The 22,752-nt window shown below is 43.6% G+C and overlaps 1 protein-coding gene across 5 annotated transcripts in view; it reads left to right on the top strand.

Annotated features, from left to right (window-relative positions):
- Window positions 1-22,752, top strand: part of Brd8 (Bromodomain containing 8) — a 113,574-nt gene that overhangs the window by 52,721 nt on the left and 38,101 nt on the right. For all 5 annotated transcript variants that reach the window (XM_065433187.2, XM_065433185.2, XM_065433186.1 and 2 more), the window contains 3 exons: window positions 6,522-6,793; window positions 12,166-12,537; window positions 21,787-22,150. In XM_065433187.2, the coding sequence (XP_065289259.1) occupies window positions 6,522-6,793; window positions 12,166-12,537; window positions 21,787-22,150 (1,008 nt within the window). The remainder of the gene's footprint in view (window positions 1-6,521; window positions 6,794-12,165; window positions 12,538-21,786; window positions 22,151-22,752) is intronic.

The raw sequence follows: 22,752 nt of genomic DNA, 5'->3' as shown, positions 1-22,752 counted from the left end.
TCCCCTTCTTTAACTTTAGGCACACACACTATCTCTCCCAGTCCATGCTCATCTTTCCTTGGGATTTCTCTTGATCGCCAATTGAAATATAAATCTCACATTTCTCACATAAAAAAGAAAATAGCATACAGTATTCGCATTCTAATTAAAACTCATCCCTACTTTACACATGGTACATTAATCTCGCTATACCACTCATTCATTCACTCTCATATTAACTACGGCATAATATGCTGGGGTAACATTTATAACATTCACTTGGCATCCCTCCAGGTAATCCAGAACCAATCCATAAGAATTATTACAAGCAGTTTACGCTTTGCAAATGGAAAATCACTACTACATGAAAACAGCATCCTAACCATTTCAGAGCTCACGAAGTGTAATCTAGGTATTTTATTCTACAAATATATTGTCACGAGCTCTCGTAACAAAGGGCAGAAGGGCTGCAAATGACAAAAGGACGGAGGGTGGACAAAGAGGATTAAGTTTGGTGGGCTTCCTTTGGACCGCTCCCGTAAAGATGGCAACCATTTCCCTTGATCTGCCTTGCATATTTAAGTAAACGGTTCATGCGTAACGTTTGGTGGAGCTGTGTGCGGTAACGCTCACTACCAACAATGAAGCCGTTGGTACAAGACCTTTGTAGAAGCTGCCGCCTTGCCGGACTTTTGCCCTTGGCCACCATCGTGCCTCGAGACGAAGATACTCCCAGTAATGCATTGGCAGGACCAGCCCCAATTCAGCTATACCGAGAGCCACGTACATCCTCCGCAAAGGCAGGGGAAGATGTTGATGAGTGGCTCACCGATTATCAGCGGGTAAGCCATTATAATCATTGGAACGCTGCCTCCCAACTGAGGAACGTTGTTTTCTTTTTGACTGACATGGTGATGGTTTGGTATGACAACAATGCGGACGCACCAACTACATGGGCCTGTTTCGTTGAGGAGATCAAGAAGTGTTTTGGCGATTCGGATGCTAAAAGGAAAGGAGCGGAACTAACATTAACTCACAGGTCCCCAAAGAGACATGCACCGAATTCATCGAGTAAATTCTAAAACTGTGCAAGACCGTAATCCCTCGAATGTCAGAAGAAGATAAGGTGGGACACCTTTTAATGGGAATCGCAGAAAATAACTTCCTCATTGGAAAAGACAACATGGAAACCGTATCAGACGTGATACGGCACTGCCGTACCTTTGAAATACTAAAGACTCGTCAAATTACACCGAAAATTGGATGGCTGGCTAACGTGACAACTGTGGTCAGGGTGGACATGAGTTCTCCGACAGACTTATCGTCTAGGAGCTCCTTCGGCACAAAGAACAAGTACGCTGTGTGGCGCCACATTACAGCTCCTGCGCTTTCAGAGACTCCGTTCGTGCAACCCCCTAAACTACTTGGCAGCACTCGATAAACGCTGCAAATTTTGGCAGCTATAGAGACTGCGCGCGTTATGACCTGAGCAAACCATCTTGTAACGATTCTTTTGAGTGAACCCTTGATCAGCGCCCACGCTATGTTCGTTCTCGACCCCGTGTCATTGGGACCGAAAATTGGCCCAAAATTAGAATTTAAAATGTTTATTTCCGCGTTCCTGACGCGTTTCCGCGCCTATCTCGAAAATTTGGTTACAAAATACCACATAGTTCTTCCGTTATTGTGATCTATAGATACGAATCCGCAGTGTTTTCCTTTAAAAATGGATGGATGGATGGATGGATGTTATGAATGTTCCCTTTGGAATGGAGCTGTGGGTTGTGCCACCAAGCTCTTGCTATTATACTGCCTAATGTCCTACCTAGGTTAAAAGAGACAAAAAGAAAAAAGAAAAGAACCCTATGAACTCTCACAACCAAATTTTCCGATCCCCTATTGCGAACTTTGCATTTGTACGTCTCCGTTTTTTGTTATTTCCCTGCTTTTCTTCCACCAATCCTCCAATCGCCTCTTACTAATCCCTATTGGGGTCATGCTTACTTTTCCACTGCCCTCGCTGAACCCAAGGGCTTCAAGGAGGCCAGTGGTGCCTAAATAGACCGCTGGGCAGACGTCGTCACATTCTAATAAAACATACTCCATACTTTCCTTAGCTTTACCGCGGCAAGCACATGCTTCTTTTCCCTTCTTATATCTCGCTTTATAGGTGCATGTTCTAAGGCATTCCGATCTCGCTTCGAAAAGTAATGAGCTTCCCTTTGAGTTATCATGAATTGTTTCTTTCCTGATTTCTTTTTTTCCTCTTAAGTAGTTACTCATGGCAAGTTTCTTTTCCATTGTCGCCACCCATGAGATTATTTCAGCAGCCTCTCTGACTTTCCGCCTGACGTTCTTTGTTTCTGTGTTGCCTACCCTACAGGCTGCATACTTGCTGGTAAGCTTCCTAGTTCTTTTCCTCCACTGTGAATCAATGTTTTTCCTGTACAGATACCTGAACACTCTCCCAGCCCATTTTTTTCTTCCATATTCCTCAATCGTTCTTCATACTCAATTTTACTGCGAGCTTCCGTCACTTCAAAACTAGTCCACCCCATATCACCCTGCACAGCTTCATTTGTAGTCTTCCCGTGAGCGCCCAATGCGAGGCGACCCACTGACCTTTGGTTCCCATCGAGTCCTGATTGTACCCCTGATTTAAAGCAAACAACCACATTTCCAAAAGTAAGTCCTGCAACCATTACACCTTTCCACATACCTCAGAGGACCTCGTACCTATTGTATCCCCATAGCGCCCTGTGCTTCATTATGGCTGCATTTCTCTTCCCCTTCACTGTTATTGTTTTTTCCTGTGTTTCAATATATCTATTGCCTTTGTTTATCCATATACCAAGGTATTTATAGTCTGTTACCCGAGGTATTTCCTGGCCCTGTATCGTCACTGTCTGTTCACTGTTTTCATTGAATACCATAACACCTGATTTTCTAACACTAAATTTCAAACCTAACTTGTTGCCTTCCTGTCCACACATATTAGCCAAACGTTGCAAATCACTTTGCTTGTTAGCTAGTAAGACAATGTCGTCCACATAAAATAAACCTGGAAGCTGCTGCTCTACTACTGTACCCGCCTGTTTGTATGAGGGATTAAACCCGATTCATTATGCAAAAAGGTGAGGCGTGCAGACAGGACACAGAAGAAGAGAAGTGGACAACATGAATGCCGACTATCAACTGAAGGTAGCACTGAGGCGAAAAGAAGAAAGAAGACACAAAACTCATCTGCACAACTCATCTGGAATGGTATGACCACGTGTCTGTAGGGTACATGTGCCGGTTTACGTGACAGATAACTGTTAAGGCACTTAATCTCTTCCTTATGTAACCTAGTCGAAGGCTGACTCACGCACGCACTTCCACCATTATAGATATGCCATGCCTCTACCATAAGACGTGTATCTTCATTCTTGTGCCTGTACAATATCGCGCATACATCTACCTCTGGCGTGCAGTTACAATCTTGGCAATGTAGGGAAAGGTTAGAAGGTGATCCACCGGTTAATGACCTATTATGTTCTATTAGCTTCTGATTGATACACCGTCTCTCTCTCGATGGAAACAGGCTCTGGCGATATGACCCTGCTGTTGGCACTTCAAGCATGTTGCCGAACGGAGCCGGCATTTCTCTGGTTCGTGCCCTTTCGCTCTGCAGCGGTTGCACAAAATAATCCGTGGCCGGTTTCTTGGGCGATATGACTGTCCTCCATCACATGTACGCTTCCTTCAGTGGCGTGGATCCTTATCTGCTGCGCGCCCACTTCTGCCATTTCGGCTGATAGCACGATTTCTTCTGCTTCACTCCTCGTGAGCTGCGGCTTCGCAAGCAACTGTCGATGTACTCCTGCGCTTTGCTGCTCACAGACGATGCGATCTCGCAGCATTCGATCGAATGTTGCGCCGAAATTGCATGTGTCCGCTATTTGACAAATGGCAACTGCGAAATTTTTGACAGGTTCACCTGGCAGCTGGTCGTGTGTAAAAAACTTGTAAGACTGGGCTATTTTGTTTAGTCGGCGAAAAGTGCTGCTGCAACAAAGCTACTACTTCGGCGTAAGAAAGTTTGTTCACCTTGGTCTGGCGCTCATCGACCACTAAGTAAATCCACGGTGTGGGTCATCGGTGCGGCAACCAACAGGGCCCGCTTCTTCTTGTAGTCCGTGACGTCATTGCCGTCAAAGAAGGCCTCCAGTCGAACTTGGTAAACTGGCCACTTTTCGCTTGTCTCGTCAAACTGCGGCAGGCTGGCATATCCTCCCATGGTGGTGAAGGCTGCGGCATTCTAAGAGGGCTGCTCGTTGTCATCCCATCCTCATCACTACTAAAGAATCCGCACCATACACAGCGGTGGCTGGGCCAAGAAACGTTTATTGCTTTGATGTGTATTAATATAGGCGTTGTGCGAGACGGTTAGAGAGGGAGTTCGAGGAGGAGGAACAGCGGTGATAACTGGTGCCGTAAGTTCGCGTGATGTCATCCCGATGTAGCACTTTCTGTTCCTTTCTTCTCCCTCCTTCTTAAGTCTGTTTTCCATGTCATGCGAATATGCATCCATTAGTCGTTATGCTCGCGAAGACAGCATTAACGGCACAGAAGAAGTGTAGATGACAGTGGCGATTGTGGCAGTTGATAGAAAACAGTGTCGAAAGCATTGGTGGAGTCACTGCCAAGAACAACATTTCAACACCTTACAGTTTTTACATAGTACGTCACACAATTCACAGCTGCCAAGTAAATATGTCAGCATTGCAAATAGAGAGAGAGAGAGAGAACTGGACATTTTCTGAAACAGTAATCCGAGTCAGAACCTGGATCACTCTAGGTGGGAGGTTTCCTCATTCCAAGAACCCTCTGCCTTGGGCTGTCTCCTTGGAAAAAAAAAAAAAAAAAGACTGAAATCTTGGTGGTACTGCGCCATTTTGCTCATGATATTAGTTGAAATGTTTTGACCTCAAAGTTCTTGCCCATTCCCTTCTAGTGGGTGAGCGTGATTATTTTGGAGAAAGCAGGCAAGCAAAAAGAATATCGTGGTCTTCACTTTGCGAGTATGCTGCAGTCACTGTAATTGAGTTCAGAGTCGAAAGAATGCTTGAAATCGGCTGTCTTTCTTTCCTGAAGCATTGAGGTTTGCAATTTCCTGAAGTCCTGATGCATTGAGGAGTGCAATAAAGCTGTCTATTTTTGTCTTCATACTATAGATAATGTCACGATTCACCTTTTGCAAAAGTAATTTGTTAGGCGATATGCATAATAAGGTTTAAGAATTTTGTTCTTTTGCTTATTCTGCAGTAAAAAATAATTAAGTTGCTTTATAGCACAAAATATGGCTTTGTAAACATTATGACACCAAAATCGTAAGCAATTTCTGTTATGTTAATTTGGGAGATGACAATTAAAGGGTGCCAACTGTTTCTAATCAGGTACTATATGAGAGCAGCATTCTGGGCAAGTTGGTAATCCATTACTTAAATGATTATGCTCGAAAAAAAAAACGACACGGACGTGAGAGAAGACGACACACCAAGTGCAAACTTTCAACTAAGTTTATTGTGCCACTGCATCGATTTTATACATGGGAGGCAGTGTAGACCGTGCATGCACTTACAAGAAAATGAAGTGCGAATTCATGTAACATAGTTACGAGTCATGTGATGCCACGTCCAAGAAACCTAATTCTTTTTCTGTGAGAGCCAGAGGGGAGAAGCTAACACACTTTTGCGATCATCTGCGCTTCAGATATTTCACGGATGAGCTGCGTGCTGCCACGGGAAACAATCGTGCATTGATCCTCAAGAGGTTTGCATCCATGATTGCGACAGTGGATCGCCAAGAAACCACCAGAGCCGTTTTTTACATTGTTGCTGTGTTCACGGAGCCGATCATTAAAGGAACGCTCAGTTTGTCCGATATATTCCTTCCCACATGAAAGCGGGAGGTTGTACACCACCCGGTGGACACACTCGACATGCTTTTTGCGGTGATGCTTTCTGCACTTATTGGAAGGGATGGCGTTTGAATCCGTCAGCCTGTGAAACCTGCCGAGCTTGTTGGGAGCAGAAAAAACAACTCTTACATTCGCCCTTTGGGCCATCTTTTTCAAGTTATGGGATATCTCGTGCATGTAAGGTATGACACTGACTTTAGGCCGTACGCCTGGAGGGGCATCGGCAACTGACTTCTGCGTACTGGATAGCGCTTCTCTTAAAATGCATTCCGCGACAGACACTAGCACCACCCTAGGATATCCAGCCAAGGATAAACGTAGAGTTTAGTGGACGTAAGCTTTGAAAAGCAAACTCTACGTTTGTCCTTGGCTGGATATCTTAGGGTGGTGCTAGTGTCTTGCATATAATTTGCAAGACTTGTTGCATATAATTGCATATATTAAGGGTAAGAAGCTGATGCCGAATTTTGGTGATCGTGAGGTTACCATTCTTCCGGAGCAGTGGTAGTGTTTGTACGAGTTCGTTTGCATGGTGACAGCATGTGTGAGCTGGATCAAGTGAGTGGTCTTGTTTTTGCAGTGTGCCAGGCTTGGTGTCATCACCTGTGAAGCTGACTGTGGAAGAAGTGACAGCACCACTGACCACTGAGCCTTCTGAGACACCCTGTGAAATTCCACCTGTTGAGACAGTGGAATCTGAGGAACCAGACCCATTCCCTGCTACCGAGGAGCCTATGGAGGTAACTGAGGATGTAGCTGAAGATACATCACCCAGTGAAGTAGAAACTAAAGTTGAGCCTAAGGAAGAAGACTTGGAGGAAGATGAAGATCAAGCAATTTCCCCAGCTGAAGGTAAGCAAACTCGAGCTGCTGACTAGTCCTCAAACACTTCAGTCTTGAGAGACATGCGACGAGGATAAACACACAGACAACAGGATAGTTGTCTTTTAAGGTGGACTTGTGTGAACTAAGCAAGTTTGCAAACACACTGTTTAGCTTGAATAATTGCTGCTTAGACCATAGTATTTGGTCTTCTAAAATGTCACGAGTGGACACCTTGGCATTCATTGTCATGACTGTGGTTGTGGGTCCTTGTTTTTTGTGTGGTAGATCGCAGCCAAATTGTGCATGAAAATATAAAAGCCACCATGATTGCATGTGGGAATCATGTGTGTGAACATTCTTTTTGTTTTGTTTCCTTGAGCAGAAAGTTGCACTAGCAGTGACAAGGGACCACTCTACTATGATTTTTTTCACTCATGTAATGAAATTGTTTTTGTCATTAGGGTTAGATTTTGAGTTATGTGTGGCTGGTATCTCTTGATTTAATGCTGTGTAGATGGTGATGGTTTACCCTTTCAGGGTGACTGCCGTGCATGTACAATGGTGAAAACCAGTCCCAAATGGTCACTGACGCACATGTATGGTGACAACCGAACATTTTTAAAAAACGGTCCTTTTCGGTATGGGCAGGATGTCTACCAACCGGGAAAACCGGGAATTCTCAGGGATCTTGAATAGTCAAGGAAAACTCGGGGAACTTATGCTTCTATCAGGGAAAATTAGCTGTAATTTTATTGAAAGGGAACAAAAGTCACGCTCATGCTGGCTTGAGTAACAGTGAAGAATCGTAACAAATCCCTTTGACGCCGTGCCTTTGGCTGAAGGGGTTTCCAGTGTGCAGTGAATGACTAATTTTGCGGGCATCCAATTTTTGGGACACGCCCAATAATTCAGACAGTTTCACGGCACCCGTACTCCATAGAGTTGATCTATAAGGACGTATGAAATTTCGGATGCAAGAACCATTCGCCATTTGATATTGCTGACTTTTTGCTGTGGCCGCAGGTCTGAAATGGCATTAATCAATCGAGAAATTGAGGTAAATGCAGGACATGATTAAAGTCTCCCCCGGGACATAAAAGCACTTGGCCAATGACGAAAGCACTCCTCAGTTAATTTCTGTCACAAGTAGTACTCAACCACTCGTTGCAAAAAACATCCTTGTATTGTATTATTAGATGAAATGAAATGTTTCTTGTCCAGTTTTATTTGATTTTTAGAAAGAAGAATTTGTTGAATTATTGCTGACAATGACGTGGGCAGTCTAAAGGTTTTGTTTTGCCCGACTCCGCACTGCCCACGCTTTCGTGTTTCAGTAGTTTCGTTATCGCGTAGTGCTGTGCTGCCTTTGCTGGCTCGTGAAACTCACACAAACTGCAAGTAGCAGAGAACTGAACTTCTATGGGATGTAGCGGGATGCCCAAACAGTCTACGCCACGTGACTAAAAAGCAGTTGCAGCGGTGAATCCACCGCTCTCTCTTGGCACAGTACCGCCCTCTGTCGGGCGCCGTTTTCTCACCTACTGCAGCAAAGGGCGGTGATGGCGTATTCAACGTCACTACTCCCCCGTTTGGGTGGCAAAAGGTTAGAATTTTGAAAAAGGTATTCGGACCCTTCAGATGCAATTTTCTCGTAATATAAGTGTTTCCCTGGCACGAAACAAGCATTGCGAGGTTTCTGGAATGGTATTTAGACAGTCTACATTGACTTAGTATTTGCCTTTAGTGTCTCTTTAGTAAAAGACATGCATTCATTTTCTTGGCCTGCCCGATTTTTCTGATGTTTTCGCGGCCCCTAGGAAGTCCCAGAAATCGTACGTTAATTGTACAACTGACCAAGAGGATGCTTCAAGTGGTCCATGGGGCAAATGTGAGGTGGAAGGAGTACAAGATCAGAAAGGACTGATGCATTGAGGAACGAATGGGAAAGAAGTGTGCTGCCGCTTCTTTGAAGATGCTTGAGCTCAAAAAACAAAGTGGTGGCTGACACCAAGATGCAGGTATCCCTCATCCAACCAAAATAAATTTTAAAGCAGTGAAATGCGACACTGAGGCGCTGTGCGCGGACTGAGATGAGAGTATGTCAGGACAGGTGAGGTTGACTTTCCAGCTACTGAGAGAGAATCTCACTTGTGACATTGTTTGGGCCTCATACCAACGAGCTTGATATCAGTTGATAGATATAGCTCATGTTAGAAAATATTTGTTTTTGTAGCATCTCTTTTTATTCGTATTTGAAGATGTTCGACTTGATTTGCAATGGGCTGTACCACTTTTTTCGAAGATAATTTATTCGCTGGGAATTTTACTAACCCCTCCCTTCTGTTTTCTTTTTAAATAAAATGAACACTAATTTCTGTTATTCAAACTGGAATAAATCGTTCTTTTTTTTTTTTTTAACATGCTTACCATAGAGTGACAGCATTGGGCGACATGGTGTCAGCCTGTCTTGACATAAGACAAAGTTCTGTGTCATCAGGAAATTTTGCAAAGGCACTCAGGAAAAACCTGGAAAACTCGGGGAATTTGGAAATGTCAACTTGGTAGACACCCTGATGGAGCTCTTCCTAAAGGCACTCTGGAGGTTTTGCAACTTCTTATGACTTTAAAAAGAAACGGCCATTTATAGCAGAAAATCTGTGGGCACTTTGTTGAGCTAAACTGCGATAGGTGAAAGCCTATGTATGACTGCCTATGTTGTCGTTGTCTGAACTGTTCTGCGAATGGACGCCGCCATGGCCGCGAGCATGGGTTGCAATCACAGCCATATGGCTGCAAGGTTTGTCGCCGATGTGCGCGCTTTCCACGCTTTCCCACGCGCCCACTCGCACAGCGCTACTGGCGTGGTGCCTCCTCTCCTTACTTCCCTCGCCGGTGATCACCGCTTTCCTGCGTCCACCACGGACTGCGCCCAGACACTCATGAGCCACTAAAGGCTTACACCTTAAAAAACAATTGTACTGCTGCCTCTTAGCTTCCACAGGAACTGATTTTACACTTTGATATACGGTGGCTACCAGCATTTAATAAAAAAAATGATTGCGTCCCCACCCCTCCATGTTCTCCTCCTTATGTATGTGAGATTTTATATATGTGAGATGTGAGATTTTAATGTTCAAGGTTTTGGCAAGTATGCCAAACATACAAAACAGTGTGTGGCCAAATGCTAATGGCTACGTCTATGGCTAGCTACGACTGTCAGTAAATTTACGTATGAGAACACTGGTTCGAGGCTGTGGAGTAATCAAAGTGATGGAGGTGTAGGTTTTGATTTGTGCCATTTTGGACCTTCAGCCATGGCAAAAAGTCAGAAAAATATCGCAGCAAATGGTTTGAGCGTACGGAATTCAGTCATTGTTAGACATTGCCTCTAAGGTACATGGCAGTGATGCGAAGGCATCCATTTTTGGGGTGTGTCCGATGTATTGGGCATGTCCAAAAAATTTTCCGTTGACTGTAAATCCAAGAATTTGTTATATGAAGGTTCGGCCATTAGCAATCTTCAGGGCCAGACTCTTGTCCGAGTTTTTGTTGAAGCACAAAGACTTTAGATAGAATTGAATTTTATTTCAACACTATTTCGATAGACTGCTGTGTACATCTTTTAGGGGATCTTTGTGGTTGCATTGTCATCACGCATACCTGCTTTTTCATTGCTGCTGTTTCCATCAAGGTTGTCTTTGATTGTGCTAGTTGCTATTCTTTTTGTGTATTTCTTTGTTACTCGACCTGCTCCTGTAATAGCCTCTCTGGGGGCTGACAGTATTAGCAAATAAAAACAACCAAAAAAGAACATTGAACTAGGACAGCCAGTACGACATCACCGTTTTTTCTTACACATCATGCAATGACCATTTGTATGCTCATAACAAGGTGTCAAATTCCTTAAAGATGAACTTCAAATTTTTAAATTTTGATGTTTGATGGAGTTTTCTACAGTCACGCAGGTTGCGCTCAATATAAACAGTAACTGGTTGCATTGTGGCATAGATGTGACTGCATAAGGCCTGATTTTTGTTTTCTGGGTCAGAATTGCGAGACAATAAAATTGACACCAGTGCATCATTGTGTCGTTTCGCAACTCCCCTTGGTATTTTTTGTTTGCACTGTAGTAAATACGGTGTTGTGAATGCGGCTCCAATTGCTCCAACTGCTCCGAAAGGCAAATACTGCTACATCCTGCTACATTTTTGCTATTTTCTGATAGTTAAAAAAAACAAAGCTCATCTCTTGAGTTCAAGACTCCTTATATCCACGAGCAACATCCTCCGTCATATGCACTCATGCATGCGCATGGAGAAAGTATAAGGTGGGCGTGAATGTAGGGCTACTACACGCTTGAAATGTGGTGGCTACGGCCATTGCTGAAATAACGCTTTCGAGGTGAGAGCATGCAACTTTCTAAATTACACTTTATGGAAAAGTGTTGCACTGTACAGTGAAGCCTTTTCATGATGTGAACTTTGCCATGTTTTCATCAGGTGGGCATCTTTTTGTTTTGGCTGCAAATTTAGTTAAATGGGAAGTTGTTGCATGTGCTACTGAGCTTGTTTTTGTTTCTCTTTGTTGCACTGCTGCTGTTTTTCAGTTTGTGGCTGATGTAGCTTAGCGAGCGAGCATAGCACGCTCCTAACGCTCTTCGGTGGCCAAGTTCCTCAAACTTTTGTCTCTATCACACTTCTACATTTCCCACCATTCTCACACCCAGCCTCCTGCAAACTGGAAAGCTAAAATAGACATTAGAGAAGCTTGTGGTCATACTACCATTTTGATGCTGTAGTGGTCAGATTTTTGTTATACCATCGTCTTCACAAACTCATTGTCATACCGTTCCCATCATTCTGTCATTGTCGTAATTCATCATCATACATGGGATTCACATGTTTCAGCACAGCATTATTATGAGCTTTATGTTTCCTGGTAAAAATATGCTTGTTTCCTGATAAAATTAGCTTATTGCCTTTGAGAGAAGCAAAACAATGAACTCTTTTACTTCTCTTAAAGGGGATTTTTCCCCTTTTAAATGACCCTATAGATGCTCCAAAAGCCAGTTTTTCCGCTCCAAGACGCATTTTTGGATGCTCTAGAACGCTGCTTCAAAACAGCTTTGGCCAATCGAATCACTATAGTTATGATACTAGTATGTGGCTGAAATAAACAGCCCTCATGTGAGCAGCACGCTGTGCACTTGTAATCAAACAATGTGAGAATCAGACCATACTTAAGCTGACTCTGTCAAGTGCTTGCCCTTTCCGATCTCGCACCAGACGGAATGAATGCAGTCTAGTCTTTTCTTTTTGGTTGCCTGTTTCATGTGCTGAGCTTAATAAGACTTGCTAACAATGTGTTTATCTAATTTACCATTTTTTTTTTTGGTACAGCCGAGTCTATGGTGGAGACAGTTGCATCAGAGGAAATGGTCGTTGAAACTGTAATTGAAGACTCCCTCTCATCCAGCATCAATGTGGATGACGACAAAGAGAGTGTACAGTCAGACCCTGAGCATGGCACAGGCGCTGACCAGGAGACAAAGCCTGAGAGTGAGAGCACCAAGGAGGCCTCGGAGATCCCAGCTGAACCTGTATGCTCGGAGTCCGAGTCAAAGGACAAGGACGACAAGGACGACGTGGATGAGCAGCTTGTAGCTGATGAGTCTGACTCGGTCAAGGATGCTTTGAAATCCGAGAACAATGATGATGATTTGACACCGGAATCCCCTGATGTGTCTTTAAAAAAGGATGAGCAGATACAGGGTGAGTGGCCATTCCTTTCTTTTCCTGCACTTAGATGAATAAAAGGTTTGTCATTGTTTTGATTGCCATATGTACAATAGTGTCGAATTTAATGCACAAGCAATTGTATAAGTTGTTTTGCTCAAACAGAAATTGTTCAATTTACAAAATACATAATACAGTCGAGCCTGCTTACAATGAACTCCTTTGTAGTGTGAAAAATGTTCACCATAAGAGAGGTTCATTATAACTGGACTTGCCCTGTGTGAGTTGAACTTTCGTGGTGTACAATGCTGCCTTTCAAACTGCCAGGCTTAGTGTTTACTAGTGCACATGTGATACACGCCGAGCACAGTGGGTCGTGCTGTTGGGAAGAAAAGAAACTACAAGCTAAGCAAAATTCAAGGAGTACTTTTTCAAATGAGCAATGCTTAAGGATTTGAAGACGTTTGACTCGGCAACTGGTGATACGAAATGTTGAATCATTCACTCTTCATTGGAATTAGCTTGGGTGAGCAAATGTTTTGCCATGCTGGTATTATGCCCTGAAAGCCAAAAATCGTCCACAGTATAGTCCTGTGAAACTAGTTGGCATGCACATGTTACATGTCTCTGTGCATGTGATGCCACAGAGCCAAAGAGGAGAAAAAGTTCCTTGTGTGTTTGTACAAGTCCTCCTAGGAGAGACCATTAATGGAGCACTAGTGCTATCGCATCATAGCTGATGTAACTGTGACAAGTGTTCCTGCTGTGGTCCATTTGTTGTGGGAGAAAGAAGCGCGTCGGTATGTGAGAGTTAAGTGTCCCCACAGCACTTCGAGCAGCATATGAAGGAGTCAGCAAGGTGCAGGGTCACTGCTTGATCTTCAAAAAACACCTGCGCTGTTTGCTCGTGCAGTTTGGTAATTAAAGACTGCTTCAGCAGGAAAGACTCAACGTTTCAACAGGTTTTTCAGGCTTTGTATACGTTTGCTTCACATAGTTTAGCATAGTAAATGTATAGGAGTTTGGTACACTAATGTGTCTGAACAAACTGTGAACGTGGTTGTATAATTCCATGAATTCTATACTTTTAAATTCGGCTACAATAAAGTCGAGGATACCTGAACATCGTGAACATGGCACAAATTTCTTAGGCGTCGCCAATGCTGTTGGTCGCAGTGAACTGACACTGGCTCTGAACCTGTGAGGAAATAACAAAGGAGGCTTCCTGAGAGCCAGCGAAAAATAAAAACTGAAGAAAAAGTTAGCCATGTGCAGATGCCCACGTGGTCCCTCTGGATGTGCATGGCACTGAAAGATCCGTCATTCAAGGTAGGCTATTTTGAAATTTGGAACAGTCCCTAAGAACGCTGCTAGCACTCCCCTTCTAACCAACATTCTCTCCTGCCGACACTCAGGTGTGCATGCTTGCAGGGGTCTCCGTGCATATCTCACCATTTATGGTGCTCTTGCACCGCATACAATCCTCTCAGTATTAATACTTGCCAGACTAGTGTGGCGAGCAAGTTTATTGGAAAGCCTTCTCTATGCGTTTGATAAATTTATTAGCCAATGATAAACACTTTTTTAAGTGAAAATTTGCAAGCGGGCTCGACTGTACAAATGACAAGGGCATTTAACTTGCCCCCTGACAAAAAGTGCTGGATTCAATAAGAGATGCATGTTTCATTTACATGGTAGAAATTTATATCAAAGTGGTCTTGTTAACTCAGTCATCCTTATACTTTCTGATGATGTCAATTTGGGTTGCAAGGAGGGCATGCTGGAATTTGGAAGGTCATGTTTCAAATTGTGTGGGACTCCCTGATCCATGTTTATTCCTCTGCTTAGAAGAAAGGTGGATAACATTTTTTTTTCTTTGATTCCTGCTTACTTTGCTCACATTTGTTTGCTTTGTACAGCATTGCTGACAGCACAAGACAAAATAGACAGGTGCCGAGGTGTTGAAAAAAGGCTGCGTAAGTCAATGTTAAAATGAGCTATATTGGTAGGAAGTCAAAGTAACCAAAAGTGAACAAAAGGGGGCATCCTGAACACAAGTAAACAAGCTTTAACATGAATAATTTCAGTGAGTTGCTCTTAATGTTGTGGAACGTGAAGAAAATACAGTGTATAGTACAACTATACTAGTGCTACAAAGAGGCAAAAGGCCAGCGCACTCGTTAAATACGAGAAACCTTCCATACTGTGATCCTTGTGCGAGCACCTCATCAGCTGCCTTGACAAACCCAGAATTTGGGATGGCATACATATGCTGCTATCGAACAATTTGTTTCCACATGGCCCATGCTTTATGCATGGATGCACACTGCACAATGTTCTACTTCATATTTTCCAAGGATACTGTGACTTCAATAGTCACAATCTATTCAGAGATATGTTAAAACCGTCAAGGCATATGCTCAAGGTTATACAAGAGTATGCCCAGACAGACAAAAGGAACATGTTCGCATAGGAATAGAAAAAAAACCTTGGCACATGTAAACCAAGAGTAAAATTTATTATGTGGCTAAAATAAGTGTAAAAAGGCAATCAAAGTGGAAAAGCCCTAGGCACTACGATGACAAGGCGAACCTAACATATACAGTAAAAGCTCGTTAATTCGAATTCCGCGGGGATGCTATGAAAATTCGAATTATACAAAATTCGAACTAATGAAAGTCAGAGAAAAAAAAATCGCTCGGTTAAGGCGCGTATATAGTCTGACGTGGCGTGAGCACGCGCGCCAACGTAACCGGACGCGACCAGCGCGGTCCGACGCGCCCGACGTCGAGGTGGCTCCATCCGCGCGTTTGTCGCGCTGACTGGGGCGGAGAAAAAAAAAGACTCCGTCTCGCGCGAAAAGCGAAGCATCGATTGCGAGAGAAAATTAGTAGATAGCTATACGAAGTAAGAATAATTGTTTTATCGGCCGTATAAACTTGCAAGCATTCGCTTACTAACTAAATTAACAAGCGCTGTGTCACGCGCGCACAGGTGAGCATGAACGCATTTCGCTCGATGACCGCGGAAACTCGCTGAAAAACGCTGGAGTGAGGGCACGCAGCAGTAGCAGCGAGCGAATTGACGTTCGTACAGCCCTCGCTTTAACGCGAACGAAACGTAGAAAGCACATCGCATATGAAGCTACCGGCAATACGCGCACTCTGCAAACATCGCAGATCGCTTCCGCGCCGTAAGCGGCAGCCGCTGAAGATCGTCCCTCCCTCGCCTCACCCCCCTGCCTCGCGCGCGACAAGAGAGGGCGCGCTCCGCCCCACCTTCCCCTCTCGCGCACGCGAGATTGAGCCGCGTTCGCCGGCTCACCCTCGTACGCTCGTGCGCAAAGAACATGGCGCGCGGCGAGGGTGTTATCGTCCTTGCCGCTGATCGAAAAAGCAAAAGCTGCGCGACCCGCGCGGCGACGCCAGCGTGCTACCGCGCTCTAGCACTCTCCCCATCCACGATGATGCGGAGTGCAAATTATCGGTGGCGGTGTGGATTTCAGTGTGAATTAGCGGGATGTGTTACATATTGCTTTCAATACATTGTGGGACGGACTGCGGCAACTAATTCGAATTATCCGAAATTTCGAATTAATGAGTAGTGAATTAACGAGCTTTTACTGTAATTGCAAGGAATTGAAAGTTGAATGAAAAACATCAAACACTGATGGTATAACTCTAAGGCACCTCGTGGGTCCACATATGATGGTATGAAGATTTTATATTTAGAGGAGAAAATGTACGAACTTGACATTGTAGCAAAAATGAAACGTTTTCTACAATGTTGGTGAAGTTGCTACAACAAATGAATGAAAATGCATTGCAATGTGGGCCTTGATTTCAATCTCTCCCCTCCATAAGACTTCCGGAGACTAGACATGGACCTTTTTTGAAAATGGTTTGTTAATTCGGGTTTAATGGCGCAAAGGCTACTAAGGCCATGGTGTGCCAGTCACAAGACAATAGAAAACGCAACGTTAAAGCAAGAAAACCTGCGTTAAATTATAGTTGGTGCAAATAACCTGCTGTTTTAAAAAAGTCGAACAAGTTAGTAAATGGCACTAGCGCGTCATCTGCCAGTAATAGGGCAGGGTGTGAAGGTATATGTAAATGTTACAGGTTGTGTAAAAGCTTCCATCTCGTTGTTTCGATGTGTGGACATGTCATAAGAATGTGTATCACTGTAAGAGGTTCATGGCACTTCTTGCAAGATGGCGAATTTTATTTTTGATGGAGAAAATTGTAAGATGTGCGTGTCCAACCCAAAGTCGACATAAGATCACCTCACAGAACGGTTGCTGGTGACTGCAGAACTTACACTTGCCAATTACGGATTTAGTAAGATGTTGCTTGTTGCTTGTACAATGGTCCCGTTCATGTTGCCATTTTGACCTCAAGGCCTTCTGAATTGCATGAATACTATCTTTATATGGAAGTCTTGTGTTTGTTATTTCTTTGTATGCTGCCATTGATGCACATCTATCCACTGCTTCATTACCCGGTATCCCAACATGGCTTGGTATGCAGAAAAACCTAATTGATCTGCCATATTTGTTTGACGTTACCATGTTTAAAATATCCCCTAACAGTGGTTCAAATTCTGATTTCACATGTAGAGCCTTCAGTGTGCTTAAAGAATCAGTGTATATGAGTGTGTTTTCGTGTTTGTCAGTTATGATCTTTTGAAGTGCAGTTCTTATTGCGTAGCCTTCGGCTGTGTAAACAGTCATGCTGTGGTAATCGAACACTTGTTTCCAATTTTTTTCATGGCCCCTATACCCACATGTCCATTTGTTTTAGCGTCATCAGTGTAAAATTCCATGTAATTTTGATATTTATCCTGAAGAGCATGGAACTTTTGTTTGATGAGTTTGTGTGGGGTGTCATTTTTCTTTAGAGGTGCCAATGCCCAATCACATATCTATATGAACTCGCACCAAGGGGTAATTGTTGTTGCCTTTTAGCAACCTGAACGACCTCATGAGGAATATCATAATCACAACAGTATTCTTCATATCACATTAGGAGAGGTCTAATCATGTTCGGTTTATTTGTGTAGTATAAGCGTGAGTGATGCTGTGTGATGATGTTGTAGCATGAGCTGTAGAAAGATTCATGCATGCAATACTGGGGGTATCAGAGATGCTATAGTTTGGGTTATTTTAAAGGGACACTAAAGGCGAATACAGTGTCGCCGTGGACTGTTAAAATATTTCAGAGACCTTGCAGCACTTGTTTCTTGCCAAGAAAAGACTTAATTGAGGAGCAAATCGCGTCTGAAGGGTCCGCATACCTTTAGCGCAATTCAGATTACCTGCCCCCGAGCAGGAAGTGGTGCCATTGCATATGCCATCAGCACTCTTTACTGCCGTCAGTGAATAAAACGGCACCTGACAGACGGCGCTACGTTTTTTTTGCGCAAAACACAAATGCGTGGCCATGGAGTCGATTCCAGACAGATTTTTGGATTTGCTGCTTCAGCTGCTCTTAGTCAAATGCTGTGCGCAGTTTGGGCATCCCGTGACATCAAATGGATGTGGAATTCTCAGCTACTTGCAGTTTCTGTGAGTTTCGCAAGCCAGCGATACCAGCACAGCACTACGCGATGACAAAACTACTGAAACGTGAAAGTGCAGGCAGCGTAGGGTCGAGTGAAAATGAAACCTTTCAACAGCCTGTGTCAGTGTCAAGGATAACGTCAATGAGTTCTTTTTTCTATATATTGACTAGAACTGGACAAGTAGCATTTTCTTTTGTCTTACAAAGCAATGCAATTATCTTTTTATTACGACTGGTCAAGTGTTAACGACAGAATTAAAATGGGGAGTGCCTATGTCAAGGTGCCTGTAGCCGAATGTCGGGGCACAGTCGCTAATTATGTCCAAGATTTACCTCAATTTGTCCATTACTATAGCTCTGTTCGGAATAATGTTGACACTTTAGACATTCTCGAGCACCAATCTACGACTTCACCTTGAAATAATATTTGTTTTTAGTGTCCCTTTAACACAAAATTGTTTTATACCTGGCTGTCTCATGCAATACCGTCACGCAGTCATCTCTACGCTAATCTGTGAGATAGTGACAAGTCGTTTTGTGCCTACCTAATTGGTAAGTAGGCATAGAAAGGTTTGATTTATTAAAGAAATTGTGCTCTTGATATACAGTAGATTTTCATTGATTTGATTTTTTTGCTTAATTTGATGCCAAACTAAGGTCTTGGCCAGTGCCCATGAATTTCCATGCGCTCAATCTTTCGTTATTGTTATCCCAAAATTGGCCACCACCGGACAGTTAGAACTTGGCCAGTCAGCACACAAATGTGGCGACCCCTGTGGTGACCCCATTAGCGACTCCTTTAGTGGCAGTGTCTGTCTCGGTGGAGGTTAGGGGGCAGTGATTACGTTAGAACGTATGTCGTCACCTGTCGAAAACGTCTATTTTCAGCCAGCCCTAGGAAGATTTTCAAGCAATAACTGTAGCTCACAATCTTCAATTACAGCATTTACCCAATTCTAACATGCATCCCCCTCTCCCTAAGAAAATTGGCCCAAAGATTACACCATGTACCCGATTCTAACGTGCATCCCCCCTCCCCCCAAGTTGGCCCAAAGATTGCCTGTAAGGTAAAACCGGATATGAAACCAGAGCCCTTTTGCGCCGTTTATATGCTGTACCGCATAACACAAGTGTACTGCAGCTAAGCTGACTAGAAAACCAGTCGTCATTGTGCGACACACATTTTTTTTTTTTTTTTAGGTTAAAAAATCATGTTCGCAATAGATTTCTGTTTTGTTTACGATTTTTAATGTAACTTCAAAGTTAGTTTTCTTTTTTGGACATATAGGAAGTGGGCATGCGTTTGGTTTGAAAATACTGCCAAATAAATTGATGTGTTTTGCCATTTTTATGCGCATTGTTATATTTGACCTGCCGGATGATTCGATCAGTTCTTTTTGGTCGTGGCAGGGTCGGGATAATGCAATTCGACTGTAGCATATATGTTGCTGTGAGGGTATTTGGGTATCATTTGTTTTATTCTACTAATCTGTAGAAAACACGGCCAGCAGCCTGGACACCTATAAGGGTCGTAAAGATGGTAGTGCTTAGAAGTGTCTTGTGGTTTCAGTCGGCGTCTACGGGTGACTGTCCCTGCTGTGTTTTCTGTTATTTTTCAAAGGTGATCCCTGACAACCGTCACTGCTGGGTCACACTGTGGCAGCTCATGCCATTGTCATGCGGCTGCTCACCTTTAAAAATATGTACAGGCGCATGTGCCTGATGCTGTCAGAGCTGTAACAACGCAGTTTCGCCACATATGGACTCATTATCGCGTCGGTATATACCACGGAGCAAGAATTCTTGAGGAGGCGATACAGCGCTTGCTCAGGTGTCCCAATAAAGTCACGGTGTAGGGCATAGCGCTGACGTGCCCTCTTTCGTCAGTCAGCTCGCCGAGAACGCAAAACATCTGCGGTGCACTCTTCGAAGAGGTTTGCCGGTTCAAAGACGTTTGGTGGCGATTCACACTAGTACTTTACACGTGAATCGGTATGTTTCTTGCACCTCTTTGCCAGCTGCAAATGCTTTGAAAAATGAACGAAAGAAATTTGTCACTTACAGAGCAATTACCTGTGTGGTGTATTTTTTAGAATGCCATATCTATAATGCCAAATCTATAATGCTATAATGTTTTTTAAAACACGAAATCAATAAGTTATGTATGATTTGTTCCACCGAATGATAGTACTTACCCTCTGTGCAATAGTTCATATTTAGATTGTTCTTCTAACTTCTTCCTTGCCATACCTTAGATGATTGAAAGCATTGTTAATGACAATACTGGGAACCGCCAACTCTTTGCAATAGTATCACTTCGGGTGTCTGACGATTCGTAGGACGCTGGTAAGAAGCAAAGTGTGCGGAATGCACTATGCCTACCTCTGTATCCTATGGGTCAATTTTCAAACATAATGATTCGATTTCTTTGCTACTGCTATCTAATTATATATACTGCGATCAGTCAGCGAGTTCGTCCGGAGCTTATCGATTTCTCACCACCCTGCTGGTCGAAGTCTGTAATATTGCAGCACCAACCTATTGCTAGCCCTCTTGGTAATTGCTTCACAGCTTCCATTCGGAAGTCCTTGTTGCATGCTAAGAATTGCACGACCCCACCACTTCATTCGTAAAAAGCATTGATGGAAAGCGCTCGCCTTTATTGCAAAGAAAAAAGTGCGTGCAAAGTCTGAGAAGCCAGTGGGCCGCCCGGGCAATGCAGTAGCCTGTGAGAGCTTTTAATAGAGACGGAAAGCCTGCAGATTGTGAAGAAACATGACAGTTTGCATGTCCAAATTGGGAGCTCTTCCTCCCAAGGTCACCTACGCATGTGCTTACACCACATGCGAGTGAGTGCACTGCGGCAGCGGCAGACGTTGTCTGCTGCGGAATTACTACTAGTAGCTCGTTTCAAATGCAGTGCATGTAATAAGGAGAGTATTCATTAATAGCTGTTGGTAAAATCTCCACCACTTTGATTTATTGACGTTACAGAAATAAATCAGGAAAAATTTACAGTATATGAGATATTGCGATTTTTGTGCATCGTGTCCATAGAAGAACATGTAAACAATGACAAGGTGCTGGTCGCGTCATCTCTCCTACTGCGGCAAAAACTGCATTTTCTACTTGCTCGACCGTGATATTATCGCGCCGCCTGCGTTTGCCCTCGTAGCCTAGCAGATTCCTCTCCTCAAATACTTCTTTCTCCGTGGTATATACCTATGGTGCCGGTAGCCTTTGGGGTGGTGTTTGTGCTCCGCAGCAGCAGAGGCCTCACATGCTTGCTATTTCTCTTAATGCTTCGCGCTTTAAACGAAACTGTCATTAATAAATGACTGCACATTTACGGACTTTTATGTCTGGATGCGCATGAAGGTGCCACTGTTTCTTAGAATACATGTTTCACTTTTGGGCTATGACCAATTCTGAAAGAGAGATCAACCAATTTTTTTAACACCTCAGTTTAATTAATGTGCACCTAAATCTCGGCATACTAGCATTTCTGCATTCCACCCTCATCGGAATGTGGCTGCTTGGAGCTCTTCCTTAGCAGTAGAATGCCAAAGGAGCTGTGGAGGGAAGGGTGAACTTATTGCTTCAATTACCACGTGGTCTGCTGCTGTCACACTTTTTCTCAGAAATTCTTTTAGAGAACAATTCTTGTGCAGTACCTCAAAACTGCCATTTAAGACTACATTCTTTGCCTGTCTATGTCTTACAGAAGGGGATGTGCCAGAAGATCACCTGCCTACAGCTGATGAAGAAGATGATGATGCAGAAGAATCAAAAGATGCCTGGGCCCCCGGAACAGTCAGCTCACCATCACCAGCAGGGGAGACCATGTCAAACTTAGATGAGCCACAGAGCGAGGACATGGATGATGATAAGCTGAAAGATGACAAGTCTTCCATAGACGACGCAAAGACGCCCGAGACCCCCAGTGGCACCGAGCCGGACACGAAGGACGATGGATCACAGCATATTGAGTCTGGCACTGAGGATGGTACTGGGGAGTTGAGTAAACATCTGCTTGGTGGCTCTGTCAGTGATTCTGTTCCCAACAGCCCAGCATCTGTGCTTCAGGGGTAAGCATAACTTTTTTAGAAGTATTTTGAAAAAGTGTAAATAATTCTGTGCTTGTTCCAATATTTAACTTGTTTAATCTGTGAGAGCTGACAGTTGGCACCTATCAATATCTACTAATGGTAGGAGCTGGCTAAGTGAATGAACCAAATAGACAGTTGTATGTATCCTGTGTTGAATTTTCAGGGAATTTAGGAAATAGTTTAGCAAACGATGAACCTTGAAAGCTTAAGTGGAATGAAGCCTATTGGCAGGCCAGCATACTTAGCAGGCAATGCTGCGGAAGCTATGCAAGTAGTGTGGTCGTAGAAGTCCCACTCTGCGTGTTTCACATTGCGGTTGTTTTTGATGTGCAACACTTTTAATTACTAAATAGCTTACAACTACTACTTGTACAACTTCTTCAAATTGTGTATTATTTGTGTACCTTTGTTCTGCCAGGATGCAACATACTATGCTTTGGTTACGAGTGCAGCTGGTGTTCCTTGGCCACTGGTCGCAGATACATGTCACTCTGCTTGCTCAGTGGTTAATAGGTGAATATCTGCGACACCTCGCAGGTGGTAATTATATCGTAATAAGTGACATAGGAGTGTGAGACCTA

Source organism: Dermacentor albipictus, chromosome 1 (genome assembly GCF_038994185.2).
Source record: "Dermacentor albipictus isolate Rhodes 1998 colony chromosome 1, USDA_Dalb.pri_finalv2, whole genome shotgun sequence".
Lineage (NCBI taxonomy): Eukaryota > Metazoa > Arthropoda > Arachnida > Ixodida > Ixodidae > Dermacentor > Dermacentor albipictus.
This window is presented reverse-complemented; position numbering and strand designations above follow the sequence as displayed.